At 48.9% G+C, this 23253-nt stretch overlaps 10 protein-coding genes and 1 pseudogene across 11 annotated transcripts; all 11 read right to left on the bottom strand.

Moving 5' to 3' along the window:
• Positions 1 to 348: 348 nt before the first annotated feature.
• On the bottom strand, positions 349 to 2298 carry TEOVI_000801800 (transporter, putative; the record flags this gene model as incomplete). Its single annotated transcript, XM_067222441.1, has 1 exon — positions 349 to 2298. The coding sequence occupies one exon, from the start codon at positions 2296 to 2298 to the stop codon at positions 349 to 351; it is 1950 nt and encodes a 649-aa protein (XP_067078542.1).
• Positions 2299 to 2931: 633 nt separating this feature from the next.
• On the bottom strand, positions 2932 to 4533 carry TEOVI_000801700 (uncharacterized protein; the record flags this gene model as incomplete). Its single annotated transcript, XM_067222440.1, has 1 exon — positions 2932 to 4533. One exon carries the CDS (start codon positions 4531 to 4533, stop codon positions 2932 to 2934), a length of 1602 nt encoding a protein of 533 aa, XP_067078541.1.
• A 1149-nt stretch (positions 4534 to 5682) lies between these two features.
• On the bottom strand, positions 5683 to 6162 carry TEOVI_000801600 (uncharacterized protein; the record flags this gene model as incomplete). Its single annotated transcript, XM_067222439.1, has 1 exon — positions 5683 to 6162. One exon carries the CDS (start codon positions 6160 to 6162, stop codon positions 5683 to 5685), a length of 480 nt encoding a protein of 159 aa, XP_067078540.1.
• Positions 6163 to 6822: 660 nt separating this feature from the next.
• On the bottom strand, positions 6823 to 7641 carry TEOVI_000801500 (Iron-sulfur assembly protein 1; the record flags this gene model as incomplete). The annotated part of the gene is made up of 1 exon (XM_067222438.1): positions 6823 to 7641. The coding sequence occupies one exon, from the start codon at positions 7639 to 7641 to the stop codon at positions 6823 to 6825; it is 819 nt and encodes a 272-aa protein (XP_067078539.1).
• Positions 7642 to 8028: 387 nt separating this feature from the next.
• TEOVI_000801400 (COP9 signalosome complex subunit 5, putative) lies at positions 8029 to 9216 on the bottom strand (the record flags this gene model as incomplete). The annotated part of the gene is made up of 1 exon (XM_067222437.1): positions 8029 to 9216. One exon carries the CDS (start codon positions 9214 to 9216, stop codon positions 8029 to 8031), a length of 1188 nt encoding a protein of 395 aa, XP_067078538.1.
• A 391-nt stretch (positions 9217 to 9607) lies between these two features.
• TEOVI_000801300 (uncharacterized protein) lies at positions 9608 to 10162 on the bottom strand (the record flags this gene model as incomplete). Its single annotated transcript, XM_067222436.1, has 1 exon — positions 9608 to 10162. One exon carries the CDS (start codon positions 10160 to 10162, stop codon positions 9608 to 9610), a length of 555 nt encoding a protein of 184 aa, XP_067078537.1.
• Positions 10163 to 11523: 1361 nt separating this feature from the next.
• TEOVI_000801200 (apurinic/apyrimidinic endonuclease, putative) lies at positions 11524 to 12714 on the bottom strand (the record flags this gene model as incomplete). Its single annotated transcript, XM_067222435.1, has 1 exon — positions 11524 to 12714. One exon carries the CDS (start codon positions 12712 to 12714, stop codon positions 11524 to 11526), a length of 1191 nt encoding a protein of 396 aa, XP_067078536.1.
• Positions 12715 to 13899: 1185 nt separating this feature from the next.
• On the bottom strand, positions 13900 to 15639 carry TEOVI_000801100 (protein kinase, putative; the record flags this gene model as incomplete). The annotated part of the gene is made up of 1 exon (XM_067222434.1): positions 13900 to 15639. One exon carries the CDS (start codon positions 15637 to 15639, stop codon positions 13900 to 13902), a length of 1740 nt encoding a protein of 579 aa, XP_067078535.1.
• An 834-nt stretch (positions 15640 to 16473) lies between these two features.
• TEOVI_000801000 (Nucleolar protein,Nop52, putative) lies at positions 16474 to 18345 on the bottom strand (the record flags this gene model as incomplete). Its single annotated transcript, XM_067222433.1, has 1 exon — positions 16474 to 18345. One exon carries the CDS (start codon positions 18343 to 18345, stop codon positions 16474 to 16476), a length of 1872 nt encoding a protein of 623 aa, XP_067078534.1.
• Positions 18346 to 19356: 1011 nt separating this feature from the next.
• TEOVI_000800900 (uncharacterized protein) lies at positions 19357 to 20382 on the bottom strand (the record flags this gene model as incomplete). The annotated part of the gene is made up of 1 exon (XM_067222432.1): positions 19357 to 20382. One exon carries the CDS (start codon positions 20380 to 20382, stop codon positions 19357 to 19359), a length of 1026 nt encoding a protein of 341 aa, XP_067078533.1.
• A 2251-nt stretch (positions 20383 to 22633) lies between these two features.
• Positions 22634 to 23251, bottom strand: TEOVI_000800800:pseudogene (annotated as a pseudogene). Its single transcript has one exon. A coding segment is annotated over exon 1 (618 nt).
• Between the last annotated feature and the right edge of the window lie 2 nt (positions 23252 to 23253).

Below are 23253 nucleotides of genomic sequence, written 5' to 3'. Positions count from 1 at the left end.
TTTTTTTTTTTGCTCACAACGTTTACTGGTTTTTTGACTAACCACTAATCCCTGACGTCGTACACACAACAACGAAAACGAACGTTATCGAAAGGTAAGAGAATTTGGGGGAAAAGCAACACTTGACCTTAACTGCAAAGTAAACGATGGGGAAACACCAGTCGCGACTCCCACTGCCGTCTCTGTCATTGACAGCGGGATAAGCGACATTAGCGGCAACCACTGCAACAAACAGCATGGTGTAGAAACGACTAAACAAATTGAAAGAAAACGAAACGATACGAAGCTCTTTTTCTTTACATATAGTTAGCACATAAGTATTCCTGTATATCTTAATTCGCAGGTAAGTCATCTAACTATATAAATTGACAACCCGTACCACCCCGTCAGCGTCACAATGCAGCACACGTACTGGAAGAAAAGCATCTTCGCCCAAACGTGCGGCATATATCGCTCCGCGACAAAAAGAATGTTGCAGTTTATCGCCGACGGAGAGGCAAGCTGCCCCAGTAAAACAAGGAGTAAGACGTTTTGTGAGCTGCCACCGCCGAGCATAGAGGGTGAAATGTACAATACTGCCAGCACAAGTCCGTACCCAACAGCAGGCATCACGATTAAACGAAGGACAATGACGCCGAACATAAAATTTTTGTTTATACCGTTCAATGAAAACATATCGTAAAGCGTGGTTAAAAAACCCTTTCGAGGATCAGTGGCTGGAGTAGAGGTGGCAAAAGGCGCAAAATCAGCCCTACCACCCGCAGCGGAACCGGTACCTGGTTGGGACAGATGGGCCGGTGTGAAGGAAGCGTGAATGTCAAACGTAATATCTTGGCGTTCCCTGTAGTAGGTCTCCGCAAAGGAACGGTTGACTGTAATGTCATCCAACGGAAAATCAGTGTTCTGCTCGGCGTCCCGCATCCGCACCGGCTTCGGGGCTGGCACCGTTGCTTTGGGGTTCATAAAATTTGCTGCCAATAAGAACAGGGAACACGGAATCGAACCCTTTGCCAGGGCGCTCAAAATATCCATAACTGGAGACAAATTTCCCCCAACAAACAAACCCTTTAACGGCGAAATAATGCCAACAAAAACGCCTAGAATTACGGAGGTAAAGGAAGGTGTTCTTAGCAGCTGAACAACCGTCCTTTTGAGCCATGCCATACTACTGCCAAGGCAACTGACACCAGCGTTTGCTTCTGCTTCCTCGCGAGCGAATTGACTGCGAGAAATGACACGTATTTGACCCGTTTCCACTAAGTCACACCCGAATATTTGGCAAGTGCTTGGTGTCGTGGTAAGAAGGACAATTGGGCACCTTGCAGCATCATGTGACTGGTTTACTTCACCTATTGAGTAACGCGCAGCACCACGATCACTAGTGGAGCTTTCTGGCGCCACGCCTGACCTGTGAACGGGTCCTCCCGCCCTAGCCTCCCCACTCGACCCGTCGACATTTGCTGGTGGGTCGCTGAGCATAGGAAACGTAGGTGAAGCTAAGCGGGAAGTAGTGCAGGACACTTCCGTCTGTGTGGTCGCCTCATGACAGTTCTGCAGTCTACGTTGTTGTTCCATAAGCTCACGAATTATGCGACGCTTGTCTGTCGTCTTCTTTGCTCTCCTGACAAGCACCGGCCCCACCCCCCATACGACACAAATGGTAACTATGCTGTACATGAATATATACGCCGTTCCAGCTTCCAAATCAATCCACGGTAGCGTCTCGGCGAGCGCCTGCAGAAGAGACAGTGGAATAGTCACGGCATTCTGCACACAAAGTGCTAGCGTCATAGCACAACAGTAAAATGGTTCATTTTCGTACTCTTCCTCCGGAGGCTCCAAGCGCTCAAGGACATCCCGCGGTTCAATAGGCAGCTCTTCCCTCTCTCCGTTGACAACAATATTGAGGATGTGCGTCGACTTCCCCGAAACCCCGTCATCGCTCTCTCGCCTTCCACGCCGACGCAAAAGTTTAAAATGTACCGAACGCTGTAAATCGCGTGGAATGCCGGTATTTTTCACCCTGAAGAGAAAGAACGAGGCAAGTTGCGCGATAAGCACGCCAAGAACCACGATAAGAGCGGCGAAAAGGATCAAAACGGAGCATTTCTTCAGAAGTTCGACACTAAGGGGGGTTGCGATGTTGTAAAAGGTGAGTGATGGGATCAGCAAATGGGATACAAAAACGCTCATATCCTTTGCAGTTTCGACTAAATTCGGAATAAACGTACTAACGCCGGTGCAGAAGCATATAGCGAAGACAACCTGAGTGACAGCAGGCACCGCGTCGGCGATCATCTTCGGTTGTCAGTGCCGCTCCTTGAGTCACCTACGTTAAAATATGTGCAGTGCTCCCTTCTGCTTGTATTAAGCGTATTTTTCAAATTCGTTCTCCGCTGTTTTGTTTTACCTTTGTTACTTATTCTTTTCCTTCTGCCTTTGTTTTTTTGTCTAAAATCCCCGTGTCCCCGTTGCTTTTCTCCACCGAGTGAGGAATAATTAGGGCACTCGTGCCCCTCAAACTTCTAGTCCCAGGTTTCGGGCTGCCGTTTTCGACACAACGTGGCCCTCAATGCAAAACTAGGTAACACCAACAAACATAGAATCCAAACACCGTAAATGTTAAGGTTGACGAAAAAGAAGTGATGACAGAGTGCCAAAGGGATCGATAAAGAACGTGCACAGGCAGGGTACAAAATCATTGCCCCATTTACTACGACCGTGACGACGGCGGCTCAGCGAGACTCATCGATGTCGTCCACACTCGGCGCACATTCACCGTCACGGAAAAAAAAAAACGTGCGACGCTAAAGAGACCTTTTCTCCGTACAAAAACAAAACACCATTCCCCATGTGTTATCACTGTTTTTCCACGAGCGACAAAGCGATCCAAAATAAGCAATGAACACCTGATGGGTAACAACAAGCTGGTCACTTTTCCATCCACTTCAAATCAGTGCGCTGCGTCGGTGTCAGCCAGGAACCGCCCAACCGCCGAAGCCACTCAGTCCACGAACCTCCATTTGACGCTCCGCCAAAAACAAAATTACCTTCCGCGATACTTCGAAGTTGTGGGTGTCCACTAGGAAGATACGCATCCATCTGGTACGTCTTACCGGGGTGCAGCACACGGAAGTTATCGCGTGACACCTCCGCGGGGAGATCGAAAGGAATCCGCTTCACACCGTAATGCGATATCTTCGTGCGCAGGAGGTCTTTAAACTCATCAACGCCACCCACACTCCCAAAATTCGCTCGACCACGTTCCGCATCATCTTGAAATGTAATCAGCATTGTGTGCGGTGACGTCACGCAATGCACAAGGAGCACAGTGCGTCCGGCGAAAGCGAGACGCCAGTTTTGTACCATGTGATAAAGAAACGCCGCATCACGGTTTGGGAGGGCGGCGACAACGCACCCGGCAGGCGAGAGACTGTTACGCACGCTATTGATGAACTCGAGTCGTCCGTATTGCGTGCTTAGTCGCCCTGCGCCATCAAGGGTGTCAATCATAATGAGATCGTACCTCTTCCCAGAAGAGACATCTACGAGGGCATTGCGTCGAAGAAAGTCTACCGGATCCGCAATAAACAGGCGCAGATTACTCGACTCCTGTAGGCCCATGAAGCGGCGACAAACGCGTACGAGTGCGCCGTCGCGCTCCACCACGTCGATTTGAAAGTTGGGAAAGGCGTTGCTTAGCCACCGCGGTGCCTCCCCGCTGTGCAAACCGCACACCAATGTGGAGACCGGAGTCTCCTTTACTGTGGTGAACCGGATGGGAAACGATGTTCGTGCAATATCCCGCAAGATATGCACAGGTCCAAGTGCAAGCATCATCTTGCGAGCGTATTCACTCTCAAGGTGACCGGCGTAAGGCACACAGTTGTTTTGTGCAGTAACAAACTTGCATTTTACCATGCCATGTATAACGGACAAACCATGTCCGGGCATGCGAGACAAATAAGATGAGTCCTCCCCTTTTTCAACAACCTCCTCTGTCTTGTTGTCGACCTGAGAGGTACTTCCATCACGCTCGCTGTAAATGTAATGTACGCTTCGAAACACTACGTCATCTCCATACTGCGGATCGTATTCCTGCAGTTCCATGCAAGCTACATTGGCTTGCGTTCCGCCACTGCTCTCCGTCCTACTATCTTGTAATTCACTCGGTTCACTATGCAGAAGCCTGGGCCGCCTCAATGCCTCTTCCATATCCTCGGACATTGCCTCTCCAAGACTACGAGGGGAGGTGTTGTCGGTGCCACTGTTTGTTCTGAAACCCCAAAAAACATTATGTGCATCACTAAGCGGTACCCGCGACCGCGGCTGCCGTAAAACGGCATTTATCTGCCTCTCTGGTTCTACGCGGCGCTTGAAGAACTTCCATCCGGCGAGTGCGAGGACAGTTCCAGTGGAAAAAACAACGTAAGGTGAGGAAAAGCCCCTATCAACTTCACGAAAGAAGAAGGCAGTAAACTTGTTAATGTACTGTTTTTGAGGCCTCTGTCCTGGGGAGGTTGCAAAAGCCATGTAATGCCGAAAATAAAAAATAATATATATAGGTATATAATTGTTTTTGAATCGACACTTTTCTGCGCGCTTCACCTCTACCCGATGTTTATTCACCCCTTTCCACCGTACTTCTGATTCCTTTGGTAAGTGAGTGGCCACAACATTACAGTGATAAGCAAGGAGGGCAAACGCAGAAATTAAGTGGCGCATGCATCGCAGCGGGCAAGTAGGTCAAAATTGGAAATTTTGACGGAACTTCAAAACATAATGTGTGTATCGCACCGTACGCCTTCGTTTACGGGTGTGTGCACGGGGATATTGTACATGAACATTAAGCAAACATTTGAGCGGCAGTGTCAGTAAAGACACACACAGAAAGCACGACTACCCCCGCACAACAACAACAAAAAAAAAAAACTTGCGCGATGGCGATGGTTGCAGAGAAAACAATACTAATATACAAGGCGAAAACTCAGACGAAGGCAATGCCATTCAACAAAACGTGAGAATAACTGAGTCCCGGGGACCATCAAAAGCTACAAACACGCTGTGGGTTGCGAACACCGGCCCCACACAGGCACCGACGCACACACAAAAATAGGGAACTTCGTGTTAACTTGCCCAATAAGGGAAAAGAACTTCCTCTTGCTTTAGGCTAAGTAGTCCGGACCGTGAATTCTCTCTTTCGTGCATAACAAAAGTGTAGCCAGTAAAAAAAAAAAATAGATATGTTTTTTTTCTTTAAAAAAAAAACTTCAAAAAGTAAATTGTACCAAAAGGACATCATGAATGTGTACCGCAGCTTTGGTAAAACACGCAGCCAATTAGTGGCTGAAGTTCTATCCTTCTCTGGAAATACACTTTCCATTCCAGAGGTAAGGGTAGTGTTAACGACAGAATATCACCAGTTCGTGGGCTAATTCATTTTTTTTCTCTCGCAACCTCCACCACCGAGCATTGGGCCAATTGCCGGCGGCCCATCTCACGCAAGTACAGTATGATCCTTCTTAATAACCGAAGGAGGCGCCAACAGCGTTTCACAGCCTTTACCACGTATTCAAAACGCGCGCACGCGCCCTCCCGTTTCCATCATTGATGTAGTTTATGTGCTTCCGGAAGCCGTCCATTAACACACCGTGAAGTTACAGTACGGAAGCCCTGACGATGCTACATTGCATTGTTGTAGTGAACAACACTCGTACTATTATGCAATCCCACATCTTGCGTGATGTTGGCAGAATTCCCCTGGGCAGCACTGGGTGCTGCATTAGACGGGGTAACAGTAGTTGCCGACGTCACTATTCCAGAGGTACTACTGCCGTACCTCGACATCACACCTTTCTTTCCACGCAGAGCCTTTACAGTCTGTTTGCTGAAGGCGTGTACCAGGCAGTCTGTGGTTAATTGACCACTGCTATATAACTCTACCCACCTTGATCTGTATTCATCAAGTAATAGTAACAACTCAAGCATGTAAGGGGTCTCTTGACTCGGTTCCTCTTTTTGTTCCTTCTCGGCAGCGGTCGTGAAGTAACGTTCAATAGCACACGTCAGGTCATATAACGTCGGCTTCGAGGGGAACAAAAGTCTAATATTTTGTGTATTCCCACTTAAATCCTTCCCTGTGACTCTCACAAAGAAGACCATTCACCAACAAACGTGGTGAACGGCCCCTCTCAACACTGCTAGTAGTACTATATTCTCAACAAAGAAGAAGGGTAAAGAATAAAAATGACTTAGGGAAATGAATAATTCCGCTCTTCTCTTCACGAGTATCAGCGAGGTCCATGGAGAGAAAAAGCGATAGGCAGTAATATGAAACGTACGTGTGGAGGCTTCTTTAAACACACTTGGACGTCAACTCTTCCACTTCATAGCCTCTTCTTTCCCTCACCTGTATCCGTCTACAGGTGCTGCAGTCCCGTCGCGTACACCCAAAGTGGGCGCAGGTGTAACACATTTACTTATTCACGACGCCACATTTGTACAACCAGAAGGTTGCATGACCGTGAATGAACAAAAAAGTATGCTGTTGACAATGACGCGTGAAGCGAAAAGTAAAGAATGACAAATAAATATATAAAACAAAAAAAATCGAGCATTGGGGGGAGCCACTGTGGCAATTGTACTTCAACTGGAGAGATGAGAAAATTGGTACAAAGACGCAAAAGAAAGACGATACACCAACCAGAGGAAAAGAAGAAACAATGCACATCATGGAAGAACCAGTCGGCAGCACACCGCGGGCCAACACGCAAAAACACGGTAACAAGGAGAGGGTGAGAAAAGTAACACGTAACACTGTGCTCAAAGCTGCTCGTCAGCGTCAAAGGGCATGAAACTTTCTTCACACCCGCATGAATATTTTTGGTTGGGGTTCCTAAATGTGAACTTCTCCTCCACGTTCCGCACAACATAGTCCATCTCGGTCCCGATAACATAGAAAAGCGCATTGCTATCCACAACAACCTTGATGCCATTTTGCACGACCACCACATCACCGCCTGGCGCCATACCGCCCACGGCACTCATAAAACTCACCTCGGAGGATCCCCCCTCGTCTTTATTTTTATTTTGGCTGTTACAATTCACGGGTGCGCCAGTTTCGTCACCTTTGCTTGGATAGTTATAGTTAACTGTATAACTGTAACCACTACAACCACGGCGACGAACGCTAACGCGAATACCATCCGGGATGGGTCCCTCCCCCTTGTTGTTTTGTTGATACTGCGACAGTAAATATCTGACGCGGCGAATCGCCTGTGGGGTAAGTGTGAAAGCGGCTTTGTGCCTCATCATGAGTTGCCGTCGCTGCAGGGGTGAGAGGGGCCTACTTGGAGCTGCTTTGCCATCTTCAGCACAGGATGAACGTGAGCCTGCGAGATTCTGCTGGCATTGATCGGTACCACCGCTTGGCGCACCAACAACCGATGAGCCTTTGCGGTTGGGATCACCAACACCTTTTCCTTTATGTGTAGACTTGTACGGCATCACGGGACTATTAGCGACCCCATTCGCTGTCATCTCTGCTATTGCCGATGTACTCGCGTGTGCGCAGCCGCTGCGGTAAATCGATTGCCTGGAGGGCAGCCCCAGGCATCTTATCCATACGAAGAAGCGCATCATTTATTCCTTAATATGCACGTCGACACCCCTCGAAGGATCGCTCTGCGCCCTCACTACCACCCTTTCTCGAATGGTGCGTACACGACACCCGACTTGCTCGGCAACCAAAACCAATCAATGCGGTCACTCCTTTTTTCTTGTTTAACCGCGCCGACACAAAGTTTCTTTGGTTTGACGTAGATGTTTGGGAGAAAGTAAATGAAAGATGCAAAGATAGAAACAGCGACAGCGACTATAATGTGGGTGGATCAAAAACCGAGATGGTAATGGGGAAGAAACTTTTTTTATCTTCGATACAGGAATCAAAACGTATCGTGATGCAAAATAATAACACCACAGCAGTAATAAAACGTAACTACTGGACTAAACCGCCTCATTGAGTTGCCTTCAAAGTGGATCGACACCGTATTGGGGCGCAAAAAGCGTCCTTTTCGTCCCTTGCACAACGGCCCCTAATTTTGCCTCCAATGCCAATGTTTCTGCCAGTCGACACAACTGCTCCACATCCGTAACTGAGGCATCAGTCACTGCAGTGGCACCACGGCGGCCACCTTCCCGGTTATTCTGCTGCCGATGCAACTCACGTGTCCTGCTTCCGCTGCCATCCTTCCCTTCATGACTCGGAGAAACGCCCTCCAGCAAGGCGGTTATTTGCTGAATTTGCTGAACTGCATCGTGTCGCTTTCCTAAGGAGGGACTTCCACGTAGGGGCGCTGCCCAGTCGCGCGACAACATATGCTCCAAAAGTTTTTCGTCGTTCGTGCTGCGCACAAGTGTGATGGGAAGTTCGTAATAACAGTGTCCATGTGCTCCATATTCCCTTACAAGCGGATCGTGGAATCCACATTGTCTGGGTGCGGCCCCAATGCCGGTTGAATCCGCTGAGGTTGACTCCGTGCCGTCCCCGACAGCTCCCTCCGGAAAAGTGCGGAATGCACGCATGTCCACCCTTCCTGTAGAAATCGTTCGCACGGGGTCAACAACAATGGCCAACCAGGGGTCCTGTGCTGCTTGCCCTACCCTCTGCGTCGCGACATCGGTGCCTGAAAGGAAGCACGTATAACCGGGGTGACTGTGGTACCACCCAACACAACACTCCGCTTCTTCAATTTCCTCGTCTACTTCCTTTTCCTCCTCCGCGTTCCACCCACACTTTACACCGAAACCCGTACGCTGGTGGTACTGAAGATATTCCAACATATACATCTGCGAGGCTTCGTTCATTGAGCACTCCACCTCTGACGCATCGACAGGAAGGGCGAAGGTGGAGGTCACGATTAACTCATTTTCCCGGAAATGGCCAAGGAGTAGTCCCATCACCTCAAACCAATTCTCACGCCGCTGGGTATCCGTCGTAGTTTGTGGTGACGAGAGAATTGCTTGGCCATCGGAGAGGACCACATTTGGCCTCCCTCGATCGGAGTGGCTCAGCATTTGCAACACGGCAAGCACTGACACTCGCACACTGCGGAAGTACCGCGGTGCCGACTTCCATGGTTGTGCCTTGTGCAAATTCTCCATTAGCACAGCATCAGGACGTAAGAAATCATCATCGGTTACCACATCATCTATCATCACACGGTCTCTATACGTAAAAGGACTCGCACTCCTAGTCGGTCTTTGCGATCCGGTATCGTTCGAATCAAGCGCACCAAATGTTTAACTTTCCGCTGGTATATGTGCACTTCCTTTTTTTACACGTCAAGGTGCTTGTACTTCTGATGCACGGCGGACAAGCGGGTGGGGCAGCCAAAAATACGAAGATGTTGATCAAATGAGGAAGAGCAAAGACCATAAATAAAGTCGATGACAATAACAATGCAAAAGTTCAACCTGAGGTTTATGTTCTTCTCGAGGTATGAGGCATTAGATGCTTTCACTGCTTCTCCCTTGCCAGCAATATGCGCAATAGATATTGCTAGTTACACGCAGTAGAAGTTTTTTTTCTTTAGTTCGTTGTCGTTCATCATTCGGTGGTAGACCGCAAAAGCGACACTTGTTGTTTTGATAGAATCGTCTGTTGTGTACCGCAGAGTGTCACGGCACAAATCCCACCATCATCCGCACCTTTACCAAACATGCTCTTCACCTCCAACTCGTTAACCAGGTCCCCAGACGTCAGCCAAACGGGTGAGCGCAGTCGGACGGAAAAAGTGTCAGTTGTGGAGACGGAGTGGGAGGCGGCACCTGCCCTCTCTCCCTTCGGTTCCTCTTCCCTCGGTCTCTTTTTCCCATTCCCAGAGTTTACGCCAATAACCACGTCGAAGGTGTGGCTGAAGATGGTAAAACTGGAGGAGTCGGAATGTCCTTCGCCTCCGTTGCTATGGGCAATGACCGATACAGTCGCAGTGGTTGGGGTTGCACCAACAGCAGTAGTCGCGTTGGAAGGCAACTGTCGCGTGAACACGAGCGTTTTCACAGCGGCGAGAAAACGCGGGAGCCGACCGTCATCTCCCGAGTTCAGTCGGAGGCGCTCACCACTGCGCAATGTCACGAAAAAGGGCGTAGTAATATGCGGCATGCCCCTCCCTTTTCACCACATATGTTTTGGTTTCGTTCACAACATCCGCCACAGCAAAAAGAAAAAAGAAAGAGAAGACGCTAGTTTCTATACAACCAAGAAAATGTATATGCAGGGCGCCACCAGAAAGAACCCGGAAACGGGTGGAAAAAGTGTGCCCCAAGTTCAAAAATTAATGAAAAAAAAACATTTTTTTAAAAATTGCACCGGACATGAATAGGAATGTCACTGTCTTCGTGAGGCATAATAATCGGCGGATGATGAAGAGGCGCTGGTGTTAGCTGGCAACAGCACAGGCCTAAAAAAAATAATAATGATAATAATAATAATGAGGAATCGAATTTGAAGAAAAAATGTTACTAGTCGTCACCAGTAACTACCACCCAAACAAACAAAAGAGGCTGCACACCGGATGCATACGCACGGCGCGTGGCAGCCTCAACCGCCATCTACCTCTTTCTCTTTGGAGCCTCTGCCACGTAATGTGTTCGCTCACACGCCTCAAAGCGTATGCAGCAACCGATATGTAGTCACTGCAGACCGCAACAACAAAGCGGAGTACAACCACGGTTATAAAATGAAATGTCGTGTAGTAACATAATCGCGCGCACTTTCCCCTAACAACATATCAGCACCACGAGCACATACCATCAACACAAACAGCATTTGACACTCCTTCGTTGACGAACATTTCCACGGTAATCGGCGCCGGAGGAACGAATGAGTCAGAGATACATGGGGACAACCGTTCCCACAACAATACGTAACCTGCCTTTCCTCCCTAGACGACCTTATAACCGTCGATGTGGGGCTACAACAATAATGGTCCCCCTTGCAGGCCTTGGTTCAGACGTGGGCTCCACAATCACACTGTGAGATTGACCTGAAGATAAGTTCTCCCGGACATCATGCATGAATAGTGGATTATTCGCGGTGAATGTGTGTCTGTGCTTTTGTTTACGTTTGTATGTGAATGGAGGGAAACTGGTGAAAGACGCAAATGCTGACACTGGCACCCACCCAGGCGCGATCACATGTGAAACCACAACGACCTCTTTCCTCCTTTGTGGGTACAGCCGCCACGTAGACGTCTGCAAAAACGTACCGGAAAAACAACTAATAAAACAAACGAGATGCTCCACAAAGAATTTTGCCACAGCCGCTATAGCCACCTTTCCCCTCGGCATCTTCCTCACGTAAGATCATTGTCACCCCATCACCTCACGCATGCGTAAGGAAAGTATCAATAAATTTATAACTCCTCTCACTTTCACGTTGTGCCACACCACAGCCGGGTGTGCACACCTTTCCTCAAAATTTTCACCTTGCTTAACCCGCAGCTGCGCCCATCGGCACTGCAATTACTTACGGAGCCACATCTGCACAGGGCAGTGATCACTGCCCATTATCATGGGCATAGTGAAACAATCCACAACACGGCCCGCAAGTGCAGCAGATACAACAAAATAGTCCAATCGCCAGCCCAGACCACGGGCCCGGCCGTTGATTCGCGCAGACCAGAAGGTGTAAACGGGTGCCGCACGCGGATACAACTCCCGGAATGTGTCCACCGCGTTGACGGCTCTTAACGTTTCACGGAACGAAGTGCGCTCTTCTGGAGTAAAACCACTGCACTTCTGCATGGCGGCGAAAGTTCCTGCGAAATATCGGTCATAATCGCGCTCCGCTACATTAAGGTCTCCAGCCCATATGACACCCGTAGGTGGCTGAGCATCCTTGACATTGTTGCAGGTGCCGTTAACTTTCATAGCGGCTGCGTCCAGTTTGCACAAATAGTTCCGCATCTTAACATCAAACGTCTTGTGACGGTACGGAAGGCGAGCGAGGTCCATACCACTATTGGGTACGTATGTGTTGACAAGGGCCAACCTAAAGGTGTTTTCGCACCCCTGATCGCCGCCAAAATATGTTGTGAGGACACGGCCCTCATCATCCCCATTCTCTTGTTTGTCATCGTCAACCCCATTGGGGCCACCAAACCCCTTAACAAATACCGCGTTCCACTTTTCCGCCACTTCCTTCTTAATGTAAGTACGTGTACCAGAGTATCCTTTCTTTGCATGACAAGGGTGGTCCACAAAGTCATACCCCTGCACCACGCCAAGAGCTTCATTACCCTTGTCCCCCACATTCAGTTTCGTTTCTTGCAAGCAGAGTGCATCTGGGTGTTCCTCCTCCAACAACTTCTTAATCGCCTCACTATCTTTCTTCAAGAGTCCACGCAATCCGGCAACATTCCAGGTGATAAACTTCAGCATCTCCCGAGGCTTAAAGTCCTTCGCCTCTGTCTTACGCTTAAAAGGTTCCACTTGACTCCAAATGCTCTTCTCTGTCTTTTTCAGATCGTCCCCCCGCACTGGCGAAGCCGAACCCGATCCAACTGGAAGTGACACGGAGCGGACAGGTGACTGGGCTTTGCTTCGGTCCGTCTCCTTCGTTTCCTTTGAAGGAAGTGTAGCAGATGGTGAACGACTGCGGGACCGCTTCATCCTCGTATTGAGTGGTAGCTTGGATAGTTTTTTCGGTGGCATCACTCTATGTTTGCACTGCTTTGGATTCTACAGAGGCAAGGAACATCGGAATGAAAGCGATATAGACAAACAGAGGCGAGTAAAAAAAAAAAATATGGAAGCCTAACAAAAACACCGTCTTTAAGGAAGATTTTTAAAAGTTCCTGGGGAAAACGCACAAATAACTCCCCTCTCCTCCTGGTGCAAGCACAGTGGCCGCCAAGCATCAAAAGGTACCGCCGTTCCCCGTTAACCTGCATGGAAATGGTTAGACCTCGCCACCGGATGAAACAACGCTGGGATATCATACCTACTTCGTAACGCGGTACGATAAACTCAAAGAGAAACACTAAAACAAAAGAGCGGGATATATATCTTCAAACGCCCTATTCAACAACGTTCTTCCACACTCTATCCCTCTGCAATGGGAGAATAAAACATTTTTTTTTTTTAGAACCGACTGTTCACTCCCTGTCCCATCATCTGAGCAGCAGGTGTGGTTCTTGCGGCAAAGCAAAGAGATCATGATTTTCATCACTTACTCAGGAACGTGTAACTGTAAATTATGTGAAACAACAATGGTGGTACATCTACGCAAAGAATGGAACAAATAATTTTTTTTTTTGCCTCATAATGCAAACCTTGTTAACGCTAAAAAGGACACGAGGAAGAGAAAGAGAAAGGAGGAAAACAGCTGGTACGAGTGGAACCAACATTCGATCACGTCACACCTGCTCGCTCGCGACGAAATCACACACAAGGGAGTCCGCGTAATTATATATATGTATAAGTGCAGAAGGAGAGGAGGGGACACACGGGATCAACAACATTTAATCGCAAGACAACAAAACTATATGCAAAAATAAAGCACACTGAGTGACAACAAGACAACGGCGAGCGCTCCGTTACGCTAGAGTACTTTACATACATGGCAGTGAGAAACAGTTGCAGCACCTTTCACTGGAACCGCTACGCATCCACCACCTCGAGAAACTGATCTCTATGGGGATGTAGAGAAAAGACATACGTATTGTCCTCACTTTCCTAAAATAAAAATCAAAACCTCTCTCCACACAGACGCGCATGTCGCCCCAAACATCGTTTGCGGCTCCAGCAACTATAATTAGCAATCACCCCCTTCAATCCCTCATGCCGCTCTTTTTCGTTTTTTTCGTTTTTTTCGTTTTTAACGGACATACGGTGCACCTATGTATGATGATTCTGGATGACTTTAGCCAGTTCTTCCACCGCCCCCCGTGCTCGAGGCCGCTTTCCTGGGTGATACGAAAGCAGACGAGTCGTAAGATCGACAAACGCATCAGAGTAGCCCCGCCTTCGAACATTCTTCCGAACGCATTCCGTTAGCGTCACATATCCAGTGGTCACTTTTTGGTTTATACGACTCTCGTGTATCGTAGAATTGTCCAAAATATCGAAAATTTCTGCTGTAGCATGACCATCAGTTGTACTTGCTTCATGCGAATCACTCCCAACATCATAAGCCCTCCACACCGTAGCATTCATCAACTCACTGACGCCCGTATTGGGATCGGTAATCATTGGATAGTCCGGTAGTACGGCAAGAACGTACATGAGAAGCCCCACACCCCAGAGGTCCGAGGCGGACATCAACTGCCGCTTGTGTCGAACCTCTGGGGCCATCCACGCGATGGTCCCCATTCCTGCACGGATAGACTTCTCGTACGCATTAAGTTCCCTGTAGCTGTCGAAGTCGGTTAACACAGCTTCTCTTCCTTCGTCGGATAGCAGGATGTTCTCCGCTTTCAGATCACCATGAACAACAGGAGGTTGGTGCTCGTGTAAAAAGACAAGGGCTTTCAATATCTGCAAAATAAGAGAGCAAATGTAGAGCTCTTCAAAGCGGTCCACATTCAACTCACGGATGGCTGTTGCCAGATCCCCTCCTGCATAGTACGGCATGACAATTTCTGCTGTTGTGCCACCAGGCAAAAGTCGCACAGCCAAGTATTCGACAAGGTGAGTGTCCAGCCGCTCGTGTTGGAGCAGCATGTAACGCACAGCACGATGGTACACACTTGTTGCAGCCTCCATTGAGCTAAATTGCATAACCTTTACAACATAACGTGCCTCCTCCTTGGAATCGCGCACTCTACAAAGGACCACATCCCCCTGTCCCCCACTGCCCACTACACCCATTCGTTGCAAATGCTGAAGTAGGTGAGTGTCACCACACGCTGTACCCCAGGTCTCATCGTCAACAAACGCTCCCGTTTCTTTTCCAAGCCCCAACTGATGAATACCAACATGCGGAATAACCTCTGTGCGAGGCACGACGTGCGCGCAGTGCCTACAACGCACAGCAGGTACGCACATAGCCACAGAAATAGCGGAAAGGGGAAGGCAGCTCGCAAATAAATCACCGCGCTTGTGCCAGATAAGTCCCGTGTCGTCATCAGTATACCCAAGCACCGTTCCATACACGCCCCATTCGCTGCACTCCGCAACGTCTCGTGGCTGATAGGGCACCTCGCCCTTGTTGAGATTCGACGGCCACAGCACAACACAGAGGTACCGGGACCGCTTCTCCGCCTTGACGGAAACTGGGTGCTCTTTCTCCTCAAAATGCACAAGCCGACGGCCAGTTGAAGCGTTCGGCGGCTCCGCAGCAGGAAGGGGGAGGCCTATGCACTTTGCCGAACAGCTGCTGGTCATACCAACCTTCCCAGCATTGTGTACGCGTCGGGTCTCCACATCGCCTTCCCTGGTGTGGGTTTCTCCGGCATTACAGTGGTCATTTCTACTTCGAACTGTATCCCCACTCAGTTTCGTCGACACCGCCGCACCATCAGTGTAAAACTGCTTCATCATCGCGTAGAGCTTCGAGACAAAATCCTTTGCACCATATTTCCGAGGAACCGCCGCCGTGCTGCACACGGACAGCGTCGGAGAAGCTCCATGAGCCATGATCTGCTTCCCTCAACCAACCAAAAATAGTCGAAAACTAAATAAAGAAGTATTCAGAACGTAGGTGTGTCGTCCCCCAGCTGCTTGCACTGCCAGAAGGGCAGATAACAGAGTTGGCCTGCTCGTTTCAATCAGGATCACCTATTATGCGTCACAATATTGTCCACTACAGAAGCCCGGGGATTTGCAGCCGATCCAAACCACAAAGTGGGGGGCGCAAACCAGCTTTATCACCCGTGGCTCCTAGAGCGAAGGCGCACGCTTTTTCGCCACTTTTGTACCCTGTGCTACGTCGATCCACCTACCCCCCCCCCTTCTCCCCTCTTGGAGTGCCCAGCAGCCGCTGGAAATACGGCTAATATAACGGCGAACGGAGCACACGCTACCGCCCGTCGCTACGGAGTAGTAACAGTAATACAGACAATAAGAGTGATAAAACAAAGAGGATAGTTGCAGAAGGAAGCACATGCATGTATGTAAAGAGAATCCCCTTACTACGCCCACATGCGGTAAGGAGAGCAAAGGCAAAAGAGCAGACAATGGTTTAGCCTTAGGGGATACCATTACTTATAATCCCTTTCTTTTTTATAGCCTAGTACTTTTTTTAGAGCAGATTTGACGTTATCATTATTCTTTCACTAAGCTAAACATTGCACCTCATCGTTTAAAACGATAGTGCAAAGCGCCGGTGGCGTTAAACGAGTCGCGATCACAGCATAAATAACACCCTCACACACAGACAGCAGTGCGAACAATAGCCGACTTGGTGGAGGTCAGTGAACTGAGCCTGCCACCTCGGGAAAATGTGTCCCTCCCCCTCGGGCAAGTTATTGGCTATTCATCACCGTATAAATCCTCCACCGTCAGTTGATAATTCTTCTTTCTTTTTGTGTTGCGTGGCACCTCCTTCTTCTGTCTTTTCAACACCTCGTGCCCGCGATCCCTTTTTGACACCTTTTTGCTACCACCATCTATCATGTGAACCTTCCTTTTTGAGGTTGGAGGCTTGCGCCCCTCCCGTTGTTTCAGTAGACGTGCTTTTTTTCGCTGTCCCGCAAATGCTGCTCGTGTGGTGTCCACTTCCTCCACCTCCCTCTCCAGGCGACATCGCAATTCCTTTCCGGTCAACTCCACGAAATTGGATGCGTCGGCGGCTTGCCGGAGCGCCATCTCGCTTTCTGCGAACATTGGTCGTACGGAGTAGAACGTTCCCCGTGACACCGAGTAGCGCCGGCAGCAGTCAGCAAGCGCAGTGATTATAAGATGTGCCTCCCTTGCAGCTGCCACATCCGGCGCCAGTTGAGCTTTTCCATTCCCAGGGTTGGTGCTGTCGTCATCACGCGCCCTCTTCCGAGAGGTTGGTCGTGTCACCATTTGTGACCCACTACTCTTAGTGGTATCTTTACCGCCACTCCATTGTTGCTGCCGTCGTCCGTGTTGCTCACGCAAACGAGTCTCCAGCACACCACCAGCAATGGGGGCAATAAAATAGTCTAGCGCACGTTTCTCCACAAAGTCCCCCTTGCTCATTGCGTGCAGTGCAATGCGATCGCCAAGCGCAATAAAAAGTGTGGACGAGACTTCGGAACGGCACAACTCATCGAAGAATATGTCGCAAATATGCATAGTGAGACCGACAGCGGAGGGCTCCGGCACGACCTGTTGCTGGAAAATATAACACGCTTCCTCCAGGGCACGGCAGAGGGGTTGACACGAAGTGATATTATCCATTCGGTCGCTGCTCCCGCGTTCGCTACCGCGGTCACTATAACCATCATTGGTACCGGGCCGCTCCTGCGTATTCAGCTGAGATTTCTCTCCACCCTCGCTGGGTTTGACCCTTCGCTGTTCGAGTTGGCTCTCGTTTTCCCACTTCTTCATCAGCGTAAAGAGTTCGAACATCAACTTCCTCACGAAGGCAAGGTACTTGTCCGACCGGTAGCGATCCATTGTGCGCCACTCTTTTGCTAGCACGCGCATCATGCAACTAAACCACAATAGTTTGCCACTGTTTGTATGCGGGGAGTGGATAACGCGTGCTATGTTCTGGGCACACTCGAGCTGCACAAGCGGCTTGTCAGAATGCCACAAGCAAAAGAACAATCCGCGTGACAGCTTTAGTAACAGAATCTCTACCTCAGCCCATTGCGATATCCATTCTCGGTAGATCTGCCGCACGCTTTTGTGGTCGTCACTTCTTTTCCCTATCTCACTGTTCTTCGTTTGGGAACGCGTTTGTGAGGAATCGTCATTGGCTCCGTTTGCGCCGGCATCGTTCTCTTCTTCGCGCTGTTGCCGCTGCAAGCGCTGAATGGCCTCGTTACGCCGTTGCTCACGGCGCGCGTTTTCCTCACAGCTTCGAAATGCGTCGAGTTCCCGAAGTACATTAATTGATAACTCCTTACTTTTATGCCGGTGGTCCCCTCTGCGCTTCCTCTGCATATCGAAAAAGCAGCACAGAGCGCCTTTGTCCACATTTGCCTCTACAGTTAAAAGATGCGCTGTAGCACGCTGCACGTATGGTGGAACTTGCGCCAGTGCCTCATCACGTACCACCACCTCATTGTGCGCGAGACGCTTGCAGAGCTGTTCCACCTGAGCCTCACGCTCATCGAACGTCTCCTGTGGCTGCTCAACTATGGGGTCCGGGTAGTTGATGGGAAGCTGGGCTTCACCCTTGCGCAAGTCCTTCTTTTTGATTTTCATCCGAAAAAGGTGAGCCCCCGCTTACACTCGCGTCCGCGTCAACGCTTCCTTGCCTCGTGTTTCTTCACTATCCTTAAGAGCGTCCGCACAGTCGGCGATGGTGGTGGCACCCCCTTCTCACCGCTTAACTCACCGTCTCGGGTCGGGAACTTAACACTAATTATTCAAAAAAAAAAACAGCGAACGGTAAGAGAAAGAAAACATTTACTGCTACTTCAAATGCATGAGCATTTTAACATTCGGTATGTGCGGGTGGGCACGCCACGTCAACACCGTTCCAAAATCGTGCCCATGTGGTAGAAAGATTACAAAACATGGAAAGGTAAAGAAAGGCGATCGAAGGGTGGGGGAAATCACCGATAAAACACCATTAAAAAGGCGCAGGCGGTGAGAACAGGCGAGTAGTGCATAAAGAAAACAACGCACATGAGTCAATCACCGAACCACCCCTATAAGAACTAGGGAAATTGCACGCAAAAGAGCGAAGGCGGTGAGTATGGAAGGCGAATAAATACGCGGATAAAATGTTGGCGGCACACTCCCAAATACAGAAGTAAGAAAATTGTGAGTTTTGAATATACCGAAGCAAGGGGAGGAAAGTCTCACTAACGCATGAAGGAACAAAAGGGAAGAAATAATCTGAACAAAAAGGAGAGCACGTAACAAGATGCGAACCATAACGGTGTTACGTGGTCGTATGCCGGTAAACTTCACGCTAGACCAATTAGTATACGTGAAGTAAGCAACTCAGTGAGCCCAAACCGCGTGTACGTGCTATGAACTCACAATCACTTCCCCGTAAGACGCCGACACGCTCCCCACTTTCGCCACATCTTTGTGCATATATTCAGATATCATCATACAGTGCAACGATTTTAAAGAAAGAAGACCACACAAGAAGGTGTCCCGAGTTTACCACACCTTCGCGTAGCGACGCGACTAGCGCGCCGGTTTTAGAACCACACTCTCCGCACGCACAATATACATTACCCATATATCATCTCCACCTTCTTACAAAACATGTACATGAGGCCCAAGTGGTTTGTAGGTGGATGTTTCGGTGGTGCCTAACCCATCTCGTGCAGCGGACGTGGTGGTGCTGTCTCTTGGTTGAGAAAGATCCCCTCGGATGTCGTGCGCACCGCTCCCGCTACCGAGTTCCACCGCAGGGAGATTCGGTGGTGCGCAGTTGCTACTTCCGAACTGTACGCCCCTTTGGTGGCCCTGTAGATGTGCAATCCGTGTCTCTGCCTGCATCAGTGCGCGAAGGAGGTCACTGTCACGGGCTTGTATAATGGTGGGCTGTACAAGGGTGTCATGTTGCATCGAAGACGCACCCGTTATAACGTTGATGTCTCCAAACTTGCTCCTCCACGCGTCAAACTTCTTGAACACCCTGTCGTTATTTTTTTTTTCGAGCAACACGATGGACACCAACTCCTCCACCATCTCCGCCGTAATGGCGCTCCTTGCCGCCTCCTCCTGGGCTGTGCAGAGTTGCTGCTGTGCAGTAAACAACGACTGTGATGCAGTCGAAACCAATCCCTTCCTGTACCCAGGGCGTCGGCACCGGCGTTCCGGTTGCTCGTTCGATTTGGGCCCGTCATGATTGTGCTCGCGCCAACGGACGCCGCAGCTAGAGAGACGTGACGTCGATCGTTGCTCCCGTTTCTGCTGGGAAGGCGAATGGGGAAACCCCAGCGTGCTTACAGCGACGTCGTTTTTTTCCGCACTCTTGATCACCCCTCCTCTCTCCTGTATTTTTCCGCTTCCTTGAAGGACCCTTGTCGCACGTGGAACACGCAATGACCGCGCCTCTCCAAGAGAATGCCTATGGGCTAATCGACCGAAAGAGAGCAACGGTGCGCTCACATTATCTACTGCCTTCATCTCAGTTGCTGGGGCCAAGGATGGGGCGTCCAGCGAGGAGCAGCGCGACAACCCCTTAATCATCAGGGTGCAAGATAAGGTCGGTGCCGTGGAAACACGACCACAACAGGGCCGATCACCAAAACCAGGCGACACACCGTTGCGCATATCAAATGTGGGAACCAAAAGCGACGCACGTACGCGAGAGGCAGCCTAAGAAACAGGATGTCAGAGGGAAATCGAATGATGTGCAGCGGTGCACTAAATGCAGAATAAAAGGAAAAACACTTTCATGACCGCGTATAACAACCACAACTCAACCAATGACGATGAAGGCGCAATTTCTTTCCCAACAAACGGGAAGAAATGGGAGGCGGTAAAGTTCTCCATGCACTATTCTCCTCAATTTTCTTTCTTTTCAACTTGGCACTGAAAAGGCAGCGTACAACGAAGTAACGCACGCACTTACTGAAGATGATACACTATGGATTGCCACTTCCTGCAACTTAGTGCACCATGCCGCTGTTTGAACAGTCATACATGATCCAAAAATCTCCATGAAGTTGGACGAATTCGATGCAATAGAATTTATCCGAGGTGACGAAATTAGCAGGAGGGCACCGAAAGATGTGTAGGAAGCAGGGGGTGGGTAAATCCTCACCGCTACAAAAAAAACAAATTAAAATGAGTCGCACGGCAACATGCACAAAACTATAAGGCAGGCACATATACTTACAAATAAACCCACAAGAGAACTGGCAGATGACGGTACAAGAGAGAAAATAACCAAATACACGAATGATAGAAGCACCTCTCGACAAGCCACCACCAAACAGTGATCGCCATCAGCGATGCAGTGATCGCTCTTCGGAAATCACACCCAATCGCCACGGCGCCATCAGCTTCAGGGTTATAGGTACCCGTAACAGCAAGGGGAAAACGTGTAGCCGCATGGTGACGGCGCATAGAGATGTATCCCCGGCTACTGACTGCGGTAGCGGAAAAAATCTCAAGCAGCACATTACCGGTCGGAATATGCCACTATAACCCAACCTTATTCCTCATGCTGAAAGAGACACAGTGAGAAAACTCATATAAAGTCACGACAATACTCACGCCTTCCGTTCCGAAAGGATGCAGCACCCAGCGACTCCCTTTGGAAACTGAACTTCCCCCCCCCCCCCAAAGTGAATGGCAAAAACAAATCGAACGCTAAATTAAAGGGAAGCAAAGACAACAAGTCATACTCTCCACATCACACGATCCCTTCATCACATGCAGGTAACACCGTCAGATTCCTTCTATCATCAGCGAAAGGACTTTACAAAACCAGGCGCGGTGTCCAAAACGTAACACATTTCCAGGATCCCTGTACCCTGTTGTTTTATCCTTAGCACTGCTGCATCCCGCACAGGCGTATTTATGAATATCTATATGGACCATGGTCAGCACAATCCGCTAAGAGCAGCAACGCGGTCCTAAGATCCATTAGGAAACGGATGCAGCAATGATCGCGACCAACTCCGTGTCCATTGCTTCCTATTCACCACCACAGAAGCAACTTCGTAAACAAAAAAAGAAGGTAAAGAAGTATATGGCAGACGCGAAGCAAAATAATAACATTTCACGTTGTAACGCCACTCAATCACACGCAACAGCGCACTCCGCCTCTGCCATACAGAATTACCCTAACAGGCCCATAAGAGCATATATCTATTTACACAACCGGTGACATGAGAGATCACGTACAAAAATAAACTATTTTGCTAGAACGAAAAAGATTACAAACCACGAGTGTGTCGGTCACCAACCTGCTTTTCCTTTTCACTCCCACAAATTACCTACCTCTCTCTTCACCATGTACTTACATAACATTTCCCCACAAATTCTCCTTACATTCTTCATGGCGCACTCCGCGAAATGTGTGCTTATAAATATAAATATATATATATATATATATATTGGCACATTATCATCGATGCAGCACTCTACTGGTCCCCAAAGATGTTCACCGGAGCGGACATATGGAAAAAAGTGAATATTCATAAATAAAACAACGAAATAATCAGGCTTCAGAACCAAAAGTAGACAAAAACAAGTGCTTAAGCAGTCGGCTATCAAGAAGGATGAAAATCAATATGAAATATTATAGCCAATAACCTGCAAAAAGAGACAAGTTAAAAATAAGGAAGAAGAAGACAAAAAACACCATTGAGTTTTAAAAAAACACTTGAAACAATAATATTAAATAATATGGACCGGGGGTGGTTAAAAAGAACATGAAAACACCTCCAAAAAAAGAAGCAAACACAGATCTCTACGGTAGAACCACAAATACTGACGTCCCTGCATAATCATAACATTCTCAACACTAGGCAGAACCCTCGGCCGCAGGAACTCCATCCCCTGCATTTGCCCCGTCACCTTCATTTGCTCCGTTCCCCTCACCATCAGGATCGCCACATACCTGCAACTTTTTAGTGACAGCCCAGCATGAGAATTCATCGAATGTCACAACACCAGATCCATTAGTGTCGATCTCATTAAACACAGTGGTAGCGTCAGTGATATCAACACCCCACTCCTTCAATTTCGGCAAGGCTTCCTTGAACTCCTGTAGCTCAAGCAACAAACTTCCATCCTTATCCATGGTGTCGAACATTACAGTCAACTCAAAGATATCATAGATGTAGCAAAGCATCAGGCGGAATTCAAGGAACTCCACAAGATCCTCTTCACCCACACCCTTTACCTTGTTGCCGAGGTCCTTCGCTTTGTCAAACGCACGCTGGACAATGTCAGGAAGGTGAGTCGTGAACTCATCCAACTTGAGTATACTGTAGCAACCATCAAGCACCTCCCTGAATGAAAGTTTTCCAGTCCCATTCGTGTCAAACCGCTTGAAGAGTTCAATGCGACGGCTTTTCGACTCAGCATCCTTGTCACGGGGAATCGCACACCGAATACGCTCCCACGCAACCTTCCGGTCCGCAGTAGTTTTCCCGTCCTTTCCACCCTTACTGGCGGCACCATCCTTGG

The sequence above is a fragment of the Trypanosoma equiperdum genome (assembly GCF_001457755.1).
Source record: "Trypanosoma equiperdum strain OVI genome assembly, contig: ctg_1631, whole genome shotgun sequence".
Classification (NCBI taxonomy): Eukaryota; Euglenozoa; class Kinetoplastea; order Trypanosomatida; family Trypanosomatidae; genus Trypanosoma; species Trypanosoma equiperdum.
Note: the sequence above shows the minus strand (reverse complement) of the source record. Positions and strands in the feature narration are given on the sequence as shown.